This window comes from Nerophis lumbriciformis, linkage group LG28 (genome assembly GCF_033978685.3).
Source record: "Nerophis lumbriciformis linkage group LG28, RoL_Nlum_v2.1, whole genome shotgun sequence".
Lineage (NCBI taxonomy): Eukaryota > Metazoa > Chordata > Actinopteri > Syngnathiformes > Syngnathidae > Nerophis > Nerophis lumbriciformis.
Window position 1 is genome coordinate 28,393,536 of NC_084575.2, and position 19,656 is coordinate 28,413,191.

General features: G+C 40.1%; 1 protein-coding gene across 2 annotated transcripts in view; it reads left to right on the plus strand.

Annotated features, from left to right (window-relative positions):
• Positions 1-19,656, plus strand: part of LOC133571031 (integrin alpha-5-like) — a 131,171-nt gene extending 111,515 nt beyond the window's left edge. Inside the window, exons 25-31 of one of the 2 annotated variants that reach the window (XM_061924002.2) lie at positions 1,426-1,584; positions 1,677-1,781; positions 6,625-6,738; positions 14,160-14,261; positions 14,370-14,492; positions 16,981-17,603; positions 18,928-19,656. In XM_061924002.2, coding sequence (XP_061779986.1) covers positions 1,426-1,584; positions 1,677-1,781; positions 6,625-6,738; positions 14,160-14,261; positions 14,370-14,492; positions 16,981-17,064 — 687 coding nt within the window. In that variant the 3' untranslated portion in view covers positions 17,065-17,603; positions 18,928-19,656. The remainder of the gene's footprint in view (positions 1-1,425; positions 1,585-1,676; positions 1,782-6,624; positions 6,739-14,159; positions 14,262-14,369; positions 14,493-16,980; positions 17,604-18,927) is intronic. The other variant, XM_061924003.2, reaches the window with a different exon arrangement.

Below are 19,656 nucleotides of genomic sequence, written 5' to 3' on the forward strand. Positions count from 1 at the left end.
TCTCACAGACAGCAAGTGCACCTTCTTACACACGTCACATACTGTCACGACATACGTCACATACTGTCACGTCATACGTCACATACGTATACGTCCTCCCCGAGCAGAGAGGTAGCAGCATGGCTAACGTTAGCTGTGATGCTAGCTCAGCCGTGCGAGCAACGCTCCCTCTAAGGTGCTCGCCTGTGCAATTGCGCACTGTTTAAGCGTCCTCTGCGCATAGCAAATCTATGCCACGCACAAAATCAAATAAAAAAATAAGCGCATAACAATTTTCGACACACGGACACGACAGAGAAAACAGTTTTCGCCATCATTGTTCAAATATTGTGACGTCTGTCGAGACGCTTATCTCCATTCGGTGCCACACGTCCACACCATCAAAATGCAGAGGCAAAAATTTCCACATCAACACCGTATGAAAAAATTTGTGATTTTTTTAGTTGTGATTTCCTTCTCTGCATGAAAGTTTAAAAGTAGCATATATTAATGCAGTATGAAGATTGATGTTTTAATGTAGACATGCAAGCCTTGAAAGAACATTTTGAAAATCAAGACTACATTTCCTGCAAATGGGTGCATTTCTACCCTATATTTTAACTTTAGATTTATTCTCATATCAAACTCTTTTGGCTGTCTTTTTGACACTTACATCCGGCGCCCCCCTCCACACCCTGGATTATAAATAATGTAAATAATTCAATGTGATTATCTTGTGTGATGACTGTATTATGATGATAGTATATATCTGATAGTATATATCTGTATCATGAATCAATTTAAGTGGACCCCGACTTAAACAAGTTGAAAAACTTATTGGGGTGTTACCATTTAGTGGTCAATTGTACGGAATATGTACTTCACTGTGCGACCTACTAATAAAAGTCTCAATCAATCAATCAAAACACATAGAACCATCATACTGCTGTGATTATATGCATCAAGTGTTCATTCAAGGCTAAGGCAATATATCGAGATATATATCGTGTATCGCAATATGGCCTTAAAATATCGCAATATTAAAAAAAGGCCATATCGCCCAGCCCTAGTTCAATGATGCCATTTCTGTTTGTCATGTATAATTTTGTCTATTTTGTGTTTATCCTTGAATAAACAGGTCAGTTTCTTGTTACCAACCATTGTGTATTATTCAAACTCCCCTAATTCAGCTGGCTAGTTGTTATCAAGAGTACTAAAACCCTTTTCAACATGATTCTGACAACTAAGTAGGCTAAATAACTTTAAACTTTAATACATGCTCAGATAGGCCAGTATCGGTCAGTATCGGTATCGGATCGGAAATGCAAAAACAATATCGGTATCGGATCGGAAGTGCAAAAACCTGGATCGGGACATCCCTAGTATGAATGTTGGCTCTTCCCACGGATTGTGCGGGCAAGTTCAAACTGTCTTTCTGTCTTTCAGTTGGTTAACAACGGCCCAAGTGTTGTCAGTCAATCCACATTAGAGGTGAGATGCCCGCTCAAGGCTCACGGCCACGACCTGCTCTATCCAGTGGAGGTGGTCACGGAAGGACCCCTTAGCTGCTCTTCTAAACACACCCTCAATGCACTGAAACTTAAGGTGATGGCGCACACACGCAAAACACGGTTAATCATTCCTAACCTTTTAGCGTTGCGCTGCAATTAAGAATAATGTACTTATTATGCACACAGCTTCAGCCTCCTGCCGCAAAGAGTCCCTCATCTCTGCAGTCCACACCGGAACATCTTATCCAAAAGAGGGAGGTCAAAGGTCCCTTGGCTGAACATGGAAACTTGGTAAATACAAAACCGGTGAAGTTGGCACGTTGTGTAAATGGTAAATAAAAACAGAATACAATGATTTGCAAATCCTTTTCAACTTATATTCAATTGAATAGACTGCAAAGACAAGATATTTAATGTTCCAACTGAGAAATTAATTTTTTTTGCAAATAATCATTAACTTAGAATTTAATGGCAGCAACACAATGCAAAAAAGTTGTCACAGGGGCATTTTTACCACTGTGTTACATGGCCTTTCCTTTTAACAACACTCAGTAAACCTTTGGGAACTGAGGAGACCAATTTTTGAAGCTTCTCAGGTGGAATTCTTTCCCATTCTAACAGTCCGGGGTCTCCGTTGTCGTATTTTACGCTTCTTAATGCCCCACACGTTTTCAATGGGAGACAGGTCTGGACTACAGGCAGGCCAGTCTAGAACCCGCACTCTTTTACGACGAAGCCACGCTGTTGTAATGCGTGCAGAATGTGGCTTGGCATTGTCTTGCGGACACACTTTTCCACTTTGCATCAGTCCATCTTAGATGAGCTCAGGCCCAGTGAAGTCGGCTGCATTTCTGGGTGTTGTTGATAAATGGCTTTGCATAGTAGAGTTCTAACTTGCACTTACAGATGCATACCTGCCAACTACTCCGGTTTTCCCGTAATTAGTACGGTTTTCATCAACCTATTCCGGGTTACGGTTGCAGTGATAAAAAATACGGTTTTTCATTCATTAAAAAAAATTTTTTTTTTAAAAGTTTTATTCACGAAATCACGTAACAACAATGACAATCGACACTGCTTCCCGTAACTTCCTATCGAGCCATTCCGAATGCCATGCGCGAGGCTATTTATAGCACCGCTGCCAAGCACGAGGCCATTGTTTCCAAACGAGCGAACGATCATGGAATCAGGCGGAGAAAAATGGCATACGAGTCTTAAACCGAAAAGAAAACTGCAGTCATTCCGTGAAGAATATTCAAAAGCCTATCCGGGAATAATTATCCGTTCCAAAAAGGGTGCAAACTACGGGAATTGCACCTTGTGCAGACAAGATTTTTCGATCGGACACGGAGGAATTAGCGATGTAAAAGACCACGTTGGGACAAAAAAACACAAGTCTAATGCCGTTGCTAGCGATACAAGTGGAAAACTTTCAACGTTTTTCGGATTTTAGCCACAAAAAGGTAATGACACCAATGTTATCTATTGGAATTGTTTAGTACTGTTATACTGTTAAAAGTGTTTATACTATTTATGCTTTCAAGTCCAAGTTGAAGAAATCTTGTTAAATGTTGACAGCATAACTACCAAAATACAGAAGTATGTCCTTAATATTTTTGCAGTGCTATTGCTGTTGAAAAGTTAAAATGATTACATTAGAGATGTGATGTGCCACTTTTCAAGTGTCTGATGGCTTAAATTAATTTTCATTAATTTTTCATATTTTGAATTCTTTTGAAAGGCTTACAAAAAAACTACATTTGAATTGTAATTCCATGCTATTGACAGGACTATTAATTTTAATGAAGTTAGCTTACCATGTTTACAGTATGATAATTGTGATAGAAATGTGAATTTTAGGCACAGAATATTTTTTACAATTGAACAAGGCAGTAGATTATACAAGCTTGGACAGAAAGTTAATAATGACACCAATTTTTTTTTTTATGGAATTGTTTAGTACTGTTTTACCATTTGTTTACTGTAAAAAGTGTTTATACTGTTTATACTTTCAATTAACAAATTGAAGTCTTGTGAAAGGTTGACAGGAAAGCTGGCATTAACTGTCAAAATAATTTCAAACTATTGAAGTTAGCTTACAGAATAAACATGTCAATCAACCCATATGATTTTTGCTGTAATATTTTTGTTCTGAAAAGTCACTGTGACTGATAGAAAAGTGATGGTTTTAGCAACATTTTAACCTGTCTGAATGCTAATAATCATTTTGCGTCGGGGGGCCCCTGAACCCCCCACCAGGACTTTGTCCTGGACCTACCGGGGCCTGCGGCCCCTGGACCCTGGCTACTAGGTTTTTCTGATTTCAAAAGTTGGCAGGTATGCAGATGTAGTGACAAACTGTAGTTACTGACAGTGGTTGTCTGAAGTGCTCCTGAGCCCATGTAGGGATATCCTTTACACACTGATGTCGCTTTTTGATGCAGTACCGCCTGAGGGATCAAAGGTCACGGGCATTCAATGTGCAGTGATTACGTGCAGTGATTTGATGATATTACGGACCGTAGATGGTGAAATTCCTTGCAATAGCTGGTTGAAAAATGTTGTTCTTAAACAATTAGCTCAGGCATTTGTTCACAAAGCGGTGACCCTCGCCCCACCCTTGTTTGTGAACGACTGAGCATTTCAGCTGCTTTTATACCCAATCATGGCACCCACCTGTTCCCAATTAGCCTGTTCACCTGTGGGATGTTCCAAATAAGTGTTTGATGAGCATTCCTCAACTTTCTCAGTCTTTTTTTGCCACTTGTGCCAGCTTTTTTTAAACAGGTTGCAGGCGTCAAATTCCAAATGAGCTAATATTTGCAAAAAATGTTAATCAGTTTGTCAGTTCGAATGTTAAGTATCTTGTCTTTGCAGTCTATTAAATTGAATATAGGTTGAAAAGTATTTGCAAATCTTTGTATTCAGTTTTTATTTACCATTTACACAACGTGCCAACTTCACTGGTTTTGGGTTTTGTACAAATTGTAATATTTGCAAACAAAATGGTGAACTGCACCTTAACTTGAACTCTTAAACAACGTATATTGGCAAATGTTTTTGAAGAAACTGCACATTTTCTGTTTTGCACATTTTACATTGATCAGGATTTATTTGATTTAAGTATGACGTTTCGAGGCAGCGCTCTTTTTCACACTGCTGTGGCGGTGTGTGTGGACCTTTCTTTCTTTCTTGTTCTTGTAACTGTTCCTTTTTTGATCCAGCACCCATCCCGATTGGTTTTTAGATTTCTTTCCCCTCTGTTTTGCACATTTTGAAAATAATACAATTTTCTTGTGATTATGGTATGAATAGGACTTACAGTAAGTGCAACAGTGGTCTAGTGGAGGTGTAAAGTTCATTTTTCTAAGCATTTTTAAAGAATTTTCTAAGCATTTTTTCAGGCCCGGACTGAAATAGGGGACACCCAAATTTTGTAAGTGACACCAAAAATGTTTTGACCGCCCGCGAGATGTCCCTTATTTCAAAGTCTGGGTGTTGGCAACTCAAATGGTTTGAAAAAGGCATTTGGTCGCTGATGCACTTGAGTGATAAAAGTATTGTAATATTTTTAGATTTCCGTATTTTCCGCACCATAAAGTGCCCTGGGTTATAAGCCGCGCCTTCAATGAACGGCATATTTCAAAACTTTGTCCACCTATAAGCCGCCCCGTGTTGTAAGCCGCATCTAACTGCGCTAAAGGACTGTCAAAAAAATCATCATCCATCCCTTCGAGTTAGCTTTTATGATGACGCCGGCTGGAAAGGTCTCTTTTGGCAAGGTCTTCCTTTTGAATATCACCATGGGTGGAAGTTTCTGGCCATTAGCATGGCAAGCTAGAACCACAGTGAAGGATGACTTCTCATTCCCTGTGGTGCGAATATTCACCGTACGTGCTCCCGTTGTATCCACAGTGCGGTTCACAGCAATATCAGTTGCTGTGAAATAGTAATCCGTGTGCGGATGGAGAGATTGCGTCTTTTCATGAACCGGATCCCTGTCGTTTAGTAGGAGCCATTTTGTGGTCTTTACAGATGTAAACACACAAAGGAAATGAAACGTACGGTAATATCCGCGCGCTTTTTCTTCTTCTACGCGGGCGGGTGGTTGCTTACAGTAGAAGAAGAAGCACTTCCTGTTCTATGGGGGCGGGTGCTTACCTTGGCGGTTGCTTGCGTAGAAGAAGAAGCGCTTCCTGTTCTACCGGGAAAAAAGATGGCGGCTGTTTACCGTAGTTACGAGACCGAAACTTTATGAAAATGAATCTTAATATTTATCCATATATAAAGCGCACCGGGTTATAAGGCGCACTGTCAGCTTTTGAGAAAATTTGTGGTTTTTAGGTGCGCCTTATAGTGCGGAAAATACGGTTCATTAAGTACGACCTGCAAATAGACGAAAATATTTAAAAAAATTATAAAGGCTTTCGTTCAAAATATTCTAAATACAGCATATCATTTTTTTCCAGAACTCTTTTCTAAACTTTCTGGGCTTTTGGTGGATGGACACAATATTACAGATTTGAAATTAGATGATTATTTACTATGGGCGGCGTGGCACTTCACCCCTTGCTCCTGATGGCTGCTGGTTAGCGCCTTGCATGGCAGCTCCCGCCATCAGTGTGTGAATGTGTGTGTGAATGTGTGTGTGAATGGGTGAATGTGGACGTACTGTCAAAGCGCTTTGAGTACCTTGAAGGTAGAAAAGCGCTATACAAGTATAACCCATTTATCATTATTTATCATTTATATAGCTTTTGGGTTGAATGAGCGTTTTCCTCCCGATTCGGCTTTTTGAATGCATGTATTGAATGTTGTCGAGTCGAGTTCCAACGCAAGAATGCAAGCCTGAGGCTTCTGTACTTGCAAAGTGTTCGAATTGTAATGAGATTGCTGAACTCGGCAGAGGAAATGGGAATATAATGAGCCCTGGCCCAGATCTCCTGCTGTCTACTGTAATTGTTTACAAGCGGGAGTTAATTATGTTTGCCATTTACTGGGCTGCACATATTGCATCACTTCTGAATTTCTTATGTTGCTCAACTACATAAAAAATGTGACTAAAGAGAAAAATATTTTTTTATTTAACGTCATTGAGTAGAGAAATATAAATTTCTGTATGAATGTGTCACAGACATGCTCAACCGTGGAGTGCTGGCGGCTGAAGTGTAACGTTGGGCTGCTGGAGAGAGGAGCCAGTGGTATACTACGTGTTCACTTCAGACTTTGGGCAGAGACTTTCATTGAGGTGAGAAGACACAATTTACAGCTAGAAGTAACTTCATCAATATTCCATCATAAGAAGAAAAGCCAGGAAGCGTGGAAACATACTGCCCTCTGGTGGGGGTTAATAATTAACACTCCCAGATGAGAGCCAAATAGCTATCAAAAGGGACTAGATTGTAGACCTGCACAAGACTGGAATGCACTATCAGCAAAAAGCTTGGTGAAAAAGAAACCACTATAGGTGCAATGACATGTACATTTAAAAAAATACAGGATTGTGAAGTATATTTATATAGCACTTTTCTCTAGTGACTCAAAGCGCTTTTACATAGTGAAACCCAATATATAAGTCACATTTAAACCAGTGTGGGTGGCACTGGGAGCAGGTGGGTAAAGTGTCTTGCCCAAGGACACAACGGCAGTGACTAGGATGGCGGAAGCGGGGATCGAACCTGGAACCCTCAAATTGCTGGCACGGCCACTCTACCAACCGAGCTATACCGACCCTAAGGATCTCAATCAGTCTCCATGCTAGATTTCCCCCGTGTGGGTAAAGATGAAGTTAGTTAATGAACACATGAATGACTCAGACAAGGCTTGGAAAGGTACTGATTAGGGTTATACGGTATACCGGTACTAGTATAGTACCGTGATACTAATGAATCATATTCGGTACTATACCGCCTCTAAAAAGTACCGGTAAAATCTTTTTCCGTTTAAAAAAAAATGTTTATTATGTTTATAAACTCAGGAAATACGTCCCTGGACACATGAGAACTTTGAATATGACCAATGTATGATCCTGTAACTACTTGGTATCGCATTGATACCCAAATTTGTGGTATCATCCAAAACTAATGTTAAGTATCAAACAAGAGAAGAATAAGTGATTGTTACAATTTAACAGAAGTGTAGACAGAACATGTTAAAAGAGAGAGTAGGCAGTAGAGATGCGCGGATAGGCAATTATTTCATCCGCAACCGCATCACAAAAGTCATCAACCATCCGCATCCACCCGAACTAACATTTAATCAAAACCGCACCCGCCCGTTGTTATATATCTAATATAGACGATGCAAGGCATTAGTGAGGTTATAAAGCTTTTGCCTGTTAAAGAAAGGAGACTGATCCAATGCAGCACAGACATTCAATGCGTGCCACGCTGTCACGGCCCAGACGCACACCAGTGCGCAATCATCTGGGAGCCGCGCTGAGCGCACCTCCAAGCGCGCTCGCGCCACTCAAACTGCTGCAGGCAGCTGCGTTCTATCTTGTTTTAACATCCTGTGGCACTCTTCTGGGATCACGGCGGACGAAACTGCTCATGCTCAGGGTGTTTGCGGAGGTTCGGGGTTTTGCACAAATGTGATGCACCATGTTAGATGTCCCGGTTTTGTGACTGTCGTAGACGTAAACAGCGTCGCAGCTCTTGCAAATCACGTAGCCAGCATTACTATCATCCTGATTTACAACCTCATAAAAACGAGTCCACGCTGAACTTTTCTGGCCTTTTTTTCCCCCTGGTCTTTAGTATTCCCTTTTTTAGTTTGTCGCGTACCACGTTTGCTGCCGGCGTTGCCATCTCTTTTTTTTTTTCTTCTTCTGTTGTGGCATATGCTGCAGGTGCCTGCTCGTTTTTCGTATGTGGGTAACAACATTTAACTATGTATATATATTTCCGAATTGGTTTAACTGCCACCCACCTGAATCTATTTAAAATCTATTTTTTATTTATTTCAACCGCCCGACCCGACCCGCGGATAAAATCTAATTTTTTTTTATTTCAACCGCCCGACCCGCGGATAATCCGCGGACTCCGCGGTTGTGTCCGCAAACCGCGCATCTCTAGTAGGCAGATATTAACAGTAAATGAACAAGTAGATTAATCATTATTTTTCTACCACTTGTCCTTAAGAATGTTGACAAAATAATACAATGATAAATAAATTAGGAGCCTTTGTTTGCTTACTTACTGCTAAAAAATAAGTTGTCTTGTATGTTCACTATTTTATTTAAGGACAAACTTGCAATAAGAAACGTATGTTTAATGTACCATAAGATTTTCTTGTTAAAATAAAGCCAATAATGCAATTTTTTGTGGTTCCCTTTATTAAGAAAAGTATCGAAAAGTACCAAAATATTGGTATCGGGACAACACTAGTACCGACTGAAGTCCGTCGGTACTACCAGGTACGAATTTCCGTAAAATCAAACAGTACCATATTTTGATATCAGTGTTGCACGTGATTAAACGTTCGGTTGCACACTCAAGTACTTGGCCGTAAAACAAGCACTCAGAGCTGACACAGTGGGACGGCCTCTAGGTAATAATACAATTTTCCATGCCAACAAAGCCAAAAAAAAAAAGGTGCACAAAAGTACAGTAAGGCTGCACTTTTAAAAATGCGCTAGCTTGATGCTAATATGCATTGGATTTGCCATAGCAAGTATTAACGATTTTACATGGCAATTTCAACACCTCCACATTTGGTAATCGAAACTACAACTAAGATGTAGGTTAAACTCAAACAGATGGTGGGTAATAAATAGAGATGTCCGATAATATCGGCCGATAAATGCGTTAAAAAGTAATATCGGAAATTATCGGTATCGGTTTCCAAAAGTAAAATTTGTGACTTTCTAAAACGCCGCTGTGCACACGGACGCAGGAAGATGTACAGAGCGCTGCCTTTGCGTGTCGGCCCGGTCACATAATATCTACGGCTTGACACACGCACTAGCGAATGCAAGCATACTTGATCAACAGCCATACGGGTCACACTGAGGGTGGCCGTATAAACAACTTTAACACTGTTACAAATATGCGCCACACTGTGAACCCACACCAAACAAAAATGACTAACACATTTCGGGAGAACATCCTCACCGTAACACAACATAAACACAACAGAACAAATACCCAGAACCCCTTCCAGATGCTTGTTTTCATTCAGAAAAATCTACCTCTCACACGTGATTATAAGGAGGAAAAGAATCAGCCCACTCTTTGAGCTTCATCTGTTGCACAAATAGACTAATAGTCTGGACTGAGTGAAGCTGTTTTATTTATGTTTTGTGCCTTTTTTTCCCCATGCGCTTTAAAGGATGGCTGTGTTATCTACTAGTCTAGACTGAAGCAGTTTTATTAATGTTCATGCACTTTAAAGGATGTCTGTGTTATCTACTAGTCTAGACTGAAGCAGTTTTATTAATGTTCATGCACTTTAAATGATGTCTGTGTTATCTACAAGTCTAGACTGAAGCAGTTTTATTAATGTTCATGCACTTTAAAGGATGTCTGTGTTATCTACTAGTCTAGACTGAAGCAGTTTTATTAATGTTCATGCACTTTAAAGGATGTCTGTGTTATCTACTAGTCTAGACTGAAGCAGTTTTATTAATGTTCATGCACTTTAAAGGATGTCTGTGTTATCTACTAGTCTAGACTGAAGCAGTTGTATTAATGTTCATGCACTTTAAAGGATGTCTGTGTTATCTACAAGTCTAGACTGAAGCAGTTTTATTAATGTTCATGCACTTTAAAATGATGTCTGTGTTATCTACTAGTCTAGACTGAAGCAGTTTTATTAATGTTCATGCACTTTAAAGGATGTCTGTGTTATCTACAAGTCTAGACTGAAGCAGTTTTATTAATGTTCATGCACTTTAAAATGATGTCTGTGTTATCTACTAGTCTAGACTGAAGCAGTTTTATTAATGTTCATGCACTTTAAAGGATGTCTGTGTTATCTACTAGTCTAGACTGAAGCAGTTTTATTAATGTTCATGCACTTTAAAGGATGTCTGTGTTATCTACTAGTCTAGACTGAAGCAGTTTTTTCATTTTTATTTGCACATTTTTGTTACTCATACGAATACGTTAAGAACAGGGCAGATTGAGCCCAGTTTATAGTATACTTTGGACTGAAGCTGTGTGTCTTCATTGTTTTTGTAGATGTTGTTTTGAGGCATGTTTAAAAAAAAAAAATGCACTTTGTGATAGTCAAAGTTACAGTGTTTCCCATAGTTGTAGTGGGTATCAGGATTATTTCAGGGAGAGCATGTCCCAAATTCCAAGCTGCTGTTTTGAGGCATGTTAAAAAAAATAATGCACTTTGTGACTTCAATAATAAATATGGCAGTGCCATGTTGGCACTTTTTTTCCATAACTTGAGTTGATTTATTTTGGAAAACCTTGTTACATTGTTTAATGCATCCAGCGGGGCATCACGACAAAATTAGGCATAATAATGTGTTAATTCCACGACTGTATATATCGGTATCGCTTGATATCGGTATCGGTAATTAAGAGTTGGACAATATCGGAATATCGGCAAAAAAACCCATTATCGGACATCTCTAGTAATAAACACAATATACAAATACAAACACTTTGTACAGCTCAACAAACAGCAAAGACTACTTCCTGGCTAAAGTAACAAGCTGTAGTCCAGAGCCGTGTTTAGACAGAGTGAGGACAACTCGGTTTCAGAGTTGCTGTCCAACAATGCGCCCTGAAGTCACGACCAATCAGAGAGAGTATGGCCAGACAATCTCCTCAATGATTGGTCCAAAGCCTCTCACGTGACTACAGGGCGCCATGTTGAATATCAACTCTGAAACCAGGTTGTCCATACCATAGACATCTTATAAGGAGACGAAGCATCGAGCGCTACTGCCTACTGGCGCTGACGAGACGTGGGGCCGCCATCTTGGAGTGGTGATCCGCTCCACTCAGTGCAATTCATTAGGCAGGAGCAATGAACTGTCAGCGCATTTAATTCATTTTACCTCACTGAATACCACTGATTTTCACGCGTTTTTTTTGTCTTGCTATGATAAAGGACACATGTTTTGGCGTGTTTTATTATTCGTAGTTTGCTTAACAGTAATAGAATATTCTTATACGCTATAAGTGACCAGACGTCTGAGATCAAAACTGGGAATATAATCCCAGAGAAGGGGGAAAAAAAGGTCCGCTATTTTTAAGTTGAAGAAACAATATAATTAGGTTATATATACATGCGTATATCCTACATAAACAATGTATGAATACATTAGATATCTATAGATGCTATAGACTGTATCTCTGTTGCTGCAGGAGCAGAGAGTTTATTCTGTCTTGACACTTTGTATTGATATTTTCTATTACATTCTTCCCTTAAATGATCATGTTTACAGTGATTGTTTTATATGTATGTCGCTTTGGATAAAAGCGTCTGCCAAATACTTCAACATAAACATATATAAACACCTGAAAGTCTTTATATCAGCTAAAACCACCAATCTGTTCGACTGGATTCAGAATAAAACCAAATTCTGTTTTACCCAACAATGTTAGTATTTGAATATTGTTACTTGAAGACTCATTCCTGGTTACAATTATACTGTTAAGAAAGTATTGTCTTATACTTTGCCTAAAATGATCAGTGGCGGCTGGTGAATTTTGTTTTAGGTGGGGCTGAAAGTTTGTAAACCAAACCCCTGTAGATTTATTTGTGATTTTCATATACAAATGAAGCATTCTGGTGCATTCTGACAAAATAATGAAGACAAAATAGAACATTTCATATGTTTGCAGAGAACTATATACAATATGCACACTGAAGGCATGATGCCACCATAGGTTTGCAGAGAACTATATATAACCAATAGTACATCTATGTTAAATCTTACTCGTGAAAAGTAATCCCCCGATTCCTATTTTCAACAGTTCGCTCATTTGAGCAGGAAAACGCTGAACACCATCTTTGTTTTCTATCTTTCAACTGTCAGTTTAGGCTGCTCGCCGGCTCATCACCACTTCAAGATGGCGGCCGAATTTCTCACGTCACAACAGCTAATGCTGCATCTATTTATAAGATGTCTATGGTCCATACTCTCTCTAGTAGTCTATACACTACTGCCATCTACCGTCTTAGAATTGCAACTGCATGCAAAATCTACCACGTAATATAGTGCAGCCTTTTTTGAAACAATGAACATTAACTAATTTGAACACAAGAGTACAGAAAATGGGCACCAGTGAGTATTGATTCAAATGTAAACGCTACACATTCCGACACATGAGAGCAACATTTAGCCCAACAACAACATCCCTCGTCTCAAACATGGATGTGGAAATAATTCTGCCTTGGGATTATTTCTCTGACCAAAATCCCTACGGAGATGTTTGCAACCTTGCAGACCAAGGACAAGAAACGTCTGACCTCTGGATTTGCCAACAAGATTCTCTCTACCACTCGGTCAGGTTTTCTTTGGGGATGAAATACTTATTTTACACAAAATACTAATTAAATCATTGAAGTTATTTTGCACATGTGTTTACATTTTGTGTCTCTGGGTTGGAATAAACCATACTTGCCAACCCTCCCGGATTTTCCGGGAGACTCCCGAAATTCAGCGCCTCTCCCGAAAACCTCCCGGGACAAATTTTCTCCCGAAATTCAGGCGGACTCAGGTCCATGCGGACCTGAGTCCACTAACCCACAATATAACCAGCATACCTGCCCAATCACGTTATAACTGTAGAATGATGGAGGGCGAGTTCTTGGTTTCTTATGTGGGTTTATTGTTAGGCTTGTTTCATTAACGTCCTCCCAGCGTGGCAACAACACACAACAACAGCGGTCACGTTTTTGTATACCGTAAAGCAGTTCGTCTGCCGAAAACAGCAATGTTGTGACACTCTTAAACAGGACAATACTGCCATCTAGTGCATTTGATGAAAGCACTTTTGTGCGTGCCACACATCAATGCATCATCAGAGTTCAGCATGGTTCGAAAAATAGTGACAGAGAATAGAACAAGGATGGACAATTCAACCCTTAACTCAACAATGAGTAGATGAGTGTTATGTGTGTGTATATGTGTAAATAAATGAACACTGAAATTCAAGTATTTCTTTTTTATATATATATATATATATATATATATATATATATATATATATATATATATATATATATATAATAAAACTAATATATATATATACGTGTATATATATATATACATATAATAAAATAAATAAATATATATATATATAGCTAGAATTCACTGAACGTCAACTATTTGTTATATATATTTATATATATATATATATATGAAATACTTGACTTGGTGAATTCTAGCTGTAAATATACTCCTCCCCTTTTAGCCACGCCCCCCCTCCCACCCCGACCACGCCCACCCCCCCTCCCCCCGAAATCGGAGGTCTCAAGGTTGGCAAGTATGGAATAAACTCAGCAATAGAATTATGGACTGTTTAAATCTTTGTAAGGGGGTGAACTTACAAAACCAGCAGGGGATCAAATATGTATTTTACCGCAGACTGTAACAACTTGCTGTCAGTCTAACAGAATTCCACATGACTTTATGTTTAGGTTATAATTTTTTTTTGTTAACAACAACAGTTTTTTTATTGCTGTTTTGTTTTTCTTCAGAGGGCCTACAAGCAGTATCTTTTGGAGTGCTCGGTTCAGTTCACTGTGGACAAGATGCCTTATTCCATTCTTCCAAAATCAAAGCCATCTGGCTTTAAGAAGGTAGTAAGCCTTTTTTTATTTCAGCGGGTTTTTTTTCCCGTTTCTTGTGAGCGAGTAAAATGGATGCGAGTCAAATGACCGAATGGATCATGGCTTCTTGTCGTTTAGGTGGTGACGTCTGTCCTGTGGAGCAAGCCTGATAGCATTTTCTCTGTTCCCTGGTGGATCATCTTTCTGGCGGTTCTGGCTGGGCTACTTTTACTCTCCTTGCTCATCTATCTGCTGTACAAGGTAACGAGATTGTTAACTAGTAATGGCACCTGACTGTGTCAAAGTATTTACACTGGAAACACTCACAATCTCATCGAGTATATATTTCTAACTTCTAGTCAAAATATCTAAACAAACTTCTAACAAGTCACAATCCCCTGAATAGTCATTCTTAAGTACCATATTTTTCCGACTGTAAGGCGCACTTAAAATCCTTTCATGTCCACGGAATAATTTTGGTTGTGCTTACCGACCTTGAAGCTATTTTATTTGATATGTGTGACCAGTAGATGGCAGCCACACATAAGAGATATGTGTCGACTGCAATATGATGGCAGTCACACATAAAAAATATGTGTAGACTGCAATATGACTCAAGTAAACAACACTAAAATTGTATATGTTCCATTGAAAATATAGAACTTTACACAAGGCGCACAAAAATCTATCAAAATATTTTAGTACGACTTTGGTAAGCTATGAAGCCGCACCGCTTGACAGATTGTACTGTGCTTCAACATACCAGTATTATTATGGAGTGTGTATAAGGTAGGACATATCTGCCGTTTTGTTTCGCAATATTATGCAAAAGCAACTTTAGTACCTGCTAATCTGTATTTGGGATCTGCATAAGTCCTGAAAATTTGCGCGTTTCCGCCTTTGTAGTCCGTGGCGACCCCCGTAGTCGTAAGCTTTTTCTCTATGGGACATTCATCCTACGCTGTTGCCATTTCTAATATAAAGCAGTGTAAAAGTTCTTATTTTCTGTCAGTAAACTCGCAATGAAAGCGCTAAAACATACCGGTGTAGTGAGTTTACATTATTCACCCAAGGAACTTTAGTTATTAGAGAGTTATTGTCGGACGGTTTTTCACGGGACACATTTTCGGCCTTGTTGTTGCACTAGTGAGCCACGGATGAGGAGATGCTGCTTCGTTATTGATTAAAGTAAAGTCTGAATGTCATTAAAACAGTTAGCTCCATCTTTTGACACTTCTTCCACTCCCGTCCTTGCACGCTACACCGCTACAACAAAGATGACGGGGAGAAGACACTGTCGAAGGTGAGCCACGTAAATAGGACCGCCCACAAAACGGCGCATCTGTAAGCGACTGTCAGAAAGCGGCTTGAAGATGATCTGTAAAATATCCTCTATGCAACATTTTGACCAAAGAACTACCATTACATGTTATGTAGACCACAAGGAAGTCTTTTACATTTAGAAAAAAAAAATAAAAAATGACCCCTTTAATGCGCCCTATAGAGATGCGCGTCACAAAAGTCGTCAACCATCCGCCATCCACCCGAACTAACATTTAATAAAAACCGCACCCGCCCGCACCCGCCCGTTGTTATATATCTAATATAGACGATGCAAGGCATTAGTGAGGTTATAAAGCTTTTGCCTGTTAAAGAAAGGAGACTGATCCAATGCAGCAGAGACATTCGATGCGTGGCCACGCTGTCACGGCCCAGACGCACACCAGTGCGCAATCATCTGGGAGCCGCGCTGAGCGCACCTCCAAGCGCACTCGCGCCACTCAAACTGCTGCAGGCAGCTGCGTTCTATCTTGTTTTAACATCCTGTGGCACTCTTCTGGGATCACGGCGGACGAAACTGCTCATGCTCAGGGTGTTTGTGGAGGTTCGGGGTTTTGCACAAATGTGATGCACCATGTTAGATGTCCCGGTTTTGTGACTGTCGTAGACATAAACAGCGTCGCAGCTCTTGCAAATCACGTAGCCAGCATTACTATCATCCTGATTTACAACCTCATAAAAACGAGTCCACGCTGAACTTTTCTGGCCTTTTTTTCCCCTGGTCTTTAGTATTCCCTTTTTTAGTTTGTCGCGTACCACGTTTGCTGCCGGCGTTGCCATCTCTTTTCTGTTGTGGCATGCTGCAGGTGCCTGCTCGTTTTTCGTATGTGGGTAACAACATTTAACTATGTATATATATTTCCCAATTGGTTTAACTGCCACCCGCCTGAATCTATTTAAAATCTAATTTTTTTTTATTTCAACCGCCCGACCCGACCCGCGGATAAAATCTAATTTTTTTTTATTTCAACCGCCCGACCCGCGGACTCCGCGGTTGTGTCCGCAAACCGCGCATCTCTAGCGCCCTATAATCCTGTGCGCCTTTTGTATGAAAAAAGACCTGAATAGATCCGCTCATCGGCAGTGCGTCTTATAATACCGTACAAAAAATCGGTATGCAGATCCCAAATACACAAAAACAGTACCGATAAGTAAGAAAAGTTGGTTTTGCCAATGACCATGTACAGACAAATTAAAGGATGCAGACCCAATTTGATATTAATCACCTTTCTTAATTGTATTTTTTTTCCCCCATTTAAGACACTAAAACCACTACAGTGTAGGTCAAGCCAGGCTAAGCATTTGAATATGTGTTACATGCAACAAAATACAGCTTTGTTCAGTCCTGGTCTAAGAAGTCTACATTGCGTGTGGTATACTATATAATGACTCGGCTATTATCTTCTAGATGGGCTTCTTCAAAAGGTCAGATCCATACGGTACAGCCATGGAGAAGGCCCAGCTTAAACCCCAGGCGTCCTCAGAAGCCTAGAACCAAAGCGGAGCCTCCAGAGCGGCTGAGACATTGGAATAATATCACATTGATAAGCATGAATGAGACTTTTGTCAGGAATCATTGATGGACATGTTGTATCACTGGAATACACACGATCTGGTGCTGCACTAAAATATCAGCCACGAAGAGGAAGAAGAAGATGCCATGCAGGTGAGGATGTAATGTCATAAAGATATTGCTTATTTGGAATCAGAACATGGTCTACAACCTAAGAGGGAACAACAAAGCCTTTGAGTCAAGAGATCGAAACCACTTTTAGTTCCCTTTTGGGGCGTGAACATTTTTTTTAACGATAATGTTTCTTGAGTTGTTGCACGGTGAATGTTATTCAAATATTCAATACTTAACAGGCGATTATTTCAGCCAACTCCATTTTAGTCTGGGTGTTAACAAATACAGTGGAACCCGTTTATGTGCACACCCCTCTGACCGGGTGGCTGATGTCGACATAACCCAAAGTAGCCATTGCTCAAGTTGCACTTTTTTTTTTTTTTTACTTTTGCTAGCAATATAAGGCATACTTGCCAACCCTCCCGGATTTTCCGGGAGACTCCCGAAATTCAGCGCCTCTCCCGAAAACCTCCCGGGACAAATTTTCTCCCGAAAATCTCCCGAAATTCAGGCGAAGCTGGAAGCCACGCCCCCTCCAGCTCCATGCGGACCTGAGTCCGCTTTCCCACAATATAAACAACGTGCCTGCCCAATCATTATAACTGTAGAATGATGGAGGGCGAGCTCTTGGTTTCTTATGTGGGTTTATTGTTAGGCAGTTTCATTAACGTCCTCCTAGCGCGGTAACAACACACAACACCCGCAGTCAGGTTTTTGTCTACCGTAAAGCAGTTCGTCTGCCGTAAACAGCAATGTTGTGACACTCTTAAACAGGACAATACTGCCATCTATAACATCAATAACATATACGGCTTTTAGAGAGTGCAGTGCACAACTGCGCACACAACAAGGAGACGAAGCAGAAGAACGAGGAAGATACAGCCATGGCGACGCCGACGACGAGTAAGATGAAGAAATACGCTTTGTTGCACCTTTACTGCCTGAGTCCGGCGATTAGTTGCAAATCTTGCTTTATTGATTGCTTGCACACAGCCAATCCAACACAAAACAAACTAGTCCCCGCCCGCACTCACGCTACCGCTCCCTCTCTTCTCTCGCCCACACACTCACCTCACATGCTCACCTATTAAAGGGCCACACACACACACATATGCTACTCTCATAACAGCTTGTAAGTTCCAAGCCGCAGCTGCGATTGGACCTGGATAGCCTCCGGGAAGAAGTAGTGGACTAACAAGTGCTTGGCACTGAAGATCTTCCTCAGGAAGCAAAGATTGACCGGTTTTGGGCCATGCTAGGGAGAGATGGAAGATTCCAGACTCTAATGCATTTGATGAAAGCACTTTTGTGCGTGCCACACATCAATGCATCATCAGAGAGGGCCTGTTCAGCATGGTTAGAAAAATAGTGACAAGAGAATAGAACAAGGATGGACAATTCAACCCTTAACTCAACAATGAGTAGATGAGTGTTATGTGTGTGTATATGTGTAAATAAATGAACACTGAAATTCAAGTATTTATTTAATTTATATATACATATATATATATATAATAAAATAAATATATATATATATATAGCTAGAATTCACTGAAAGTCAAGTATTTCTTAATATATATATATATATATATGGAATACTTGACTTGGTGAATTCTAGCTGTAAATATACTCCTCCCCTCTTAACCACGCCCCGCCCCAAACACGCCCCCCGCCCCTCCCCCCACCTCCCGAAATCGGAGGTCCCAAGGTTGGCAAGTATGATATAAGGAGAATAATGGTATGACATACAGTATGTTTATACTCTTATGTAACAGAGCTGGGCTTAGCGATAACAGGGACGTTGACAATGTTGCGACATTAAGTTTTCATAGAAAATACATCTTTGGGTCTCAACATTTATTTTGATGTCGAACTCCCGTCTAGTCCTGGCCTAATAGTCAATACATCAATTAATTGCACATTTAATGAAAAATAACTCGATAATCGATACATTACCATGTTCGTGTATGTTTGTTTTCTTTGTTTCTGGCTTTCAACCAGGGTCCAAGAGGGTTCACTCTGTGCATCGCCTTTAGCACGTGAGCATGTTTATTCAATAGCAAAATTAAAATGAACAGAGTGAACCCCCTTTGTCTCTGTGGGTGGAGGCGGGACAGCGAGCTTACACACACACACACAGAATGCCCAGAAAGACTTGCTAATCGCGACAAGGTAGTGAGAAGCACCACAAGGTAAGAAAAATTAAGAGGAAAAAAAATATGATTGCAAGGCCAAATGTTCCAGGCATATTTCGTCTCCAAACCAAATGAGCAAGATGAGTCCATCAACACCAACGAACCAGCAAGTTTTTTTCCCCCCAATTGGAGTAAAAACTGCACTTCTAGATGTTCAATATTTATTTAAGTTAAATTTATGCTAACAGAGATTGAGAGTCCAATTGTTTGTTTACTTATTTTAGAAAAATATTTTGACCTTCTAATTGATAAAAAATGATTA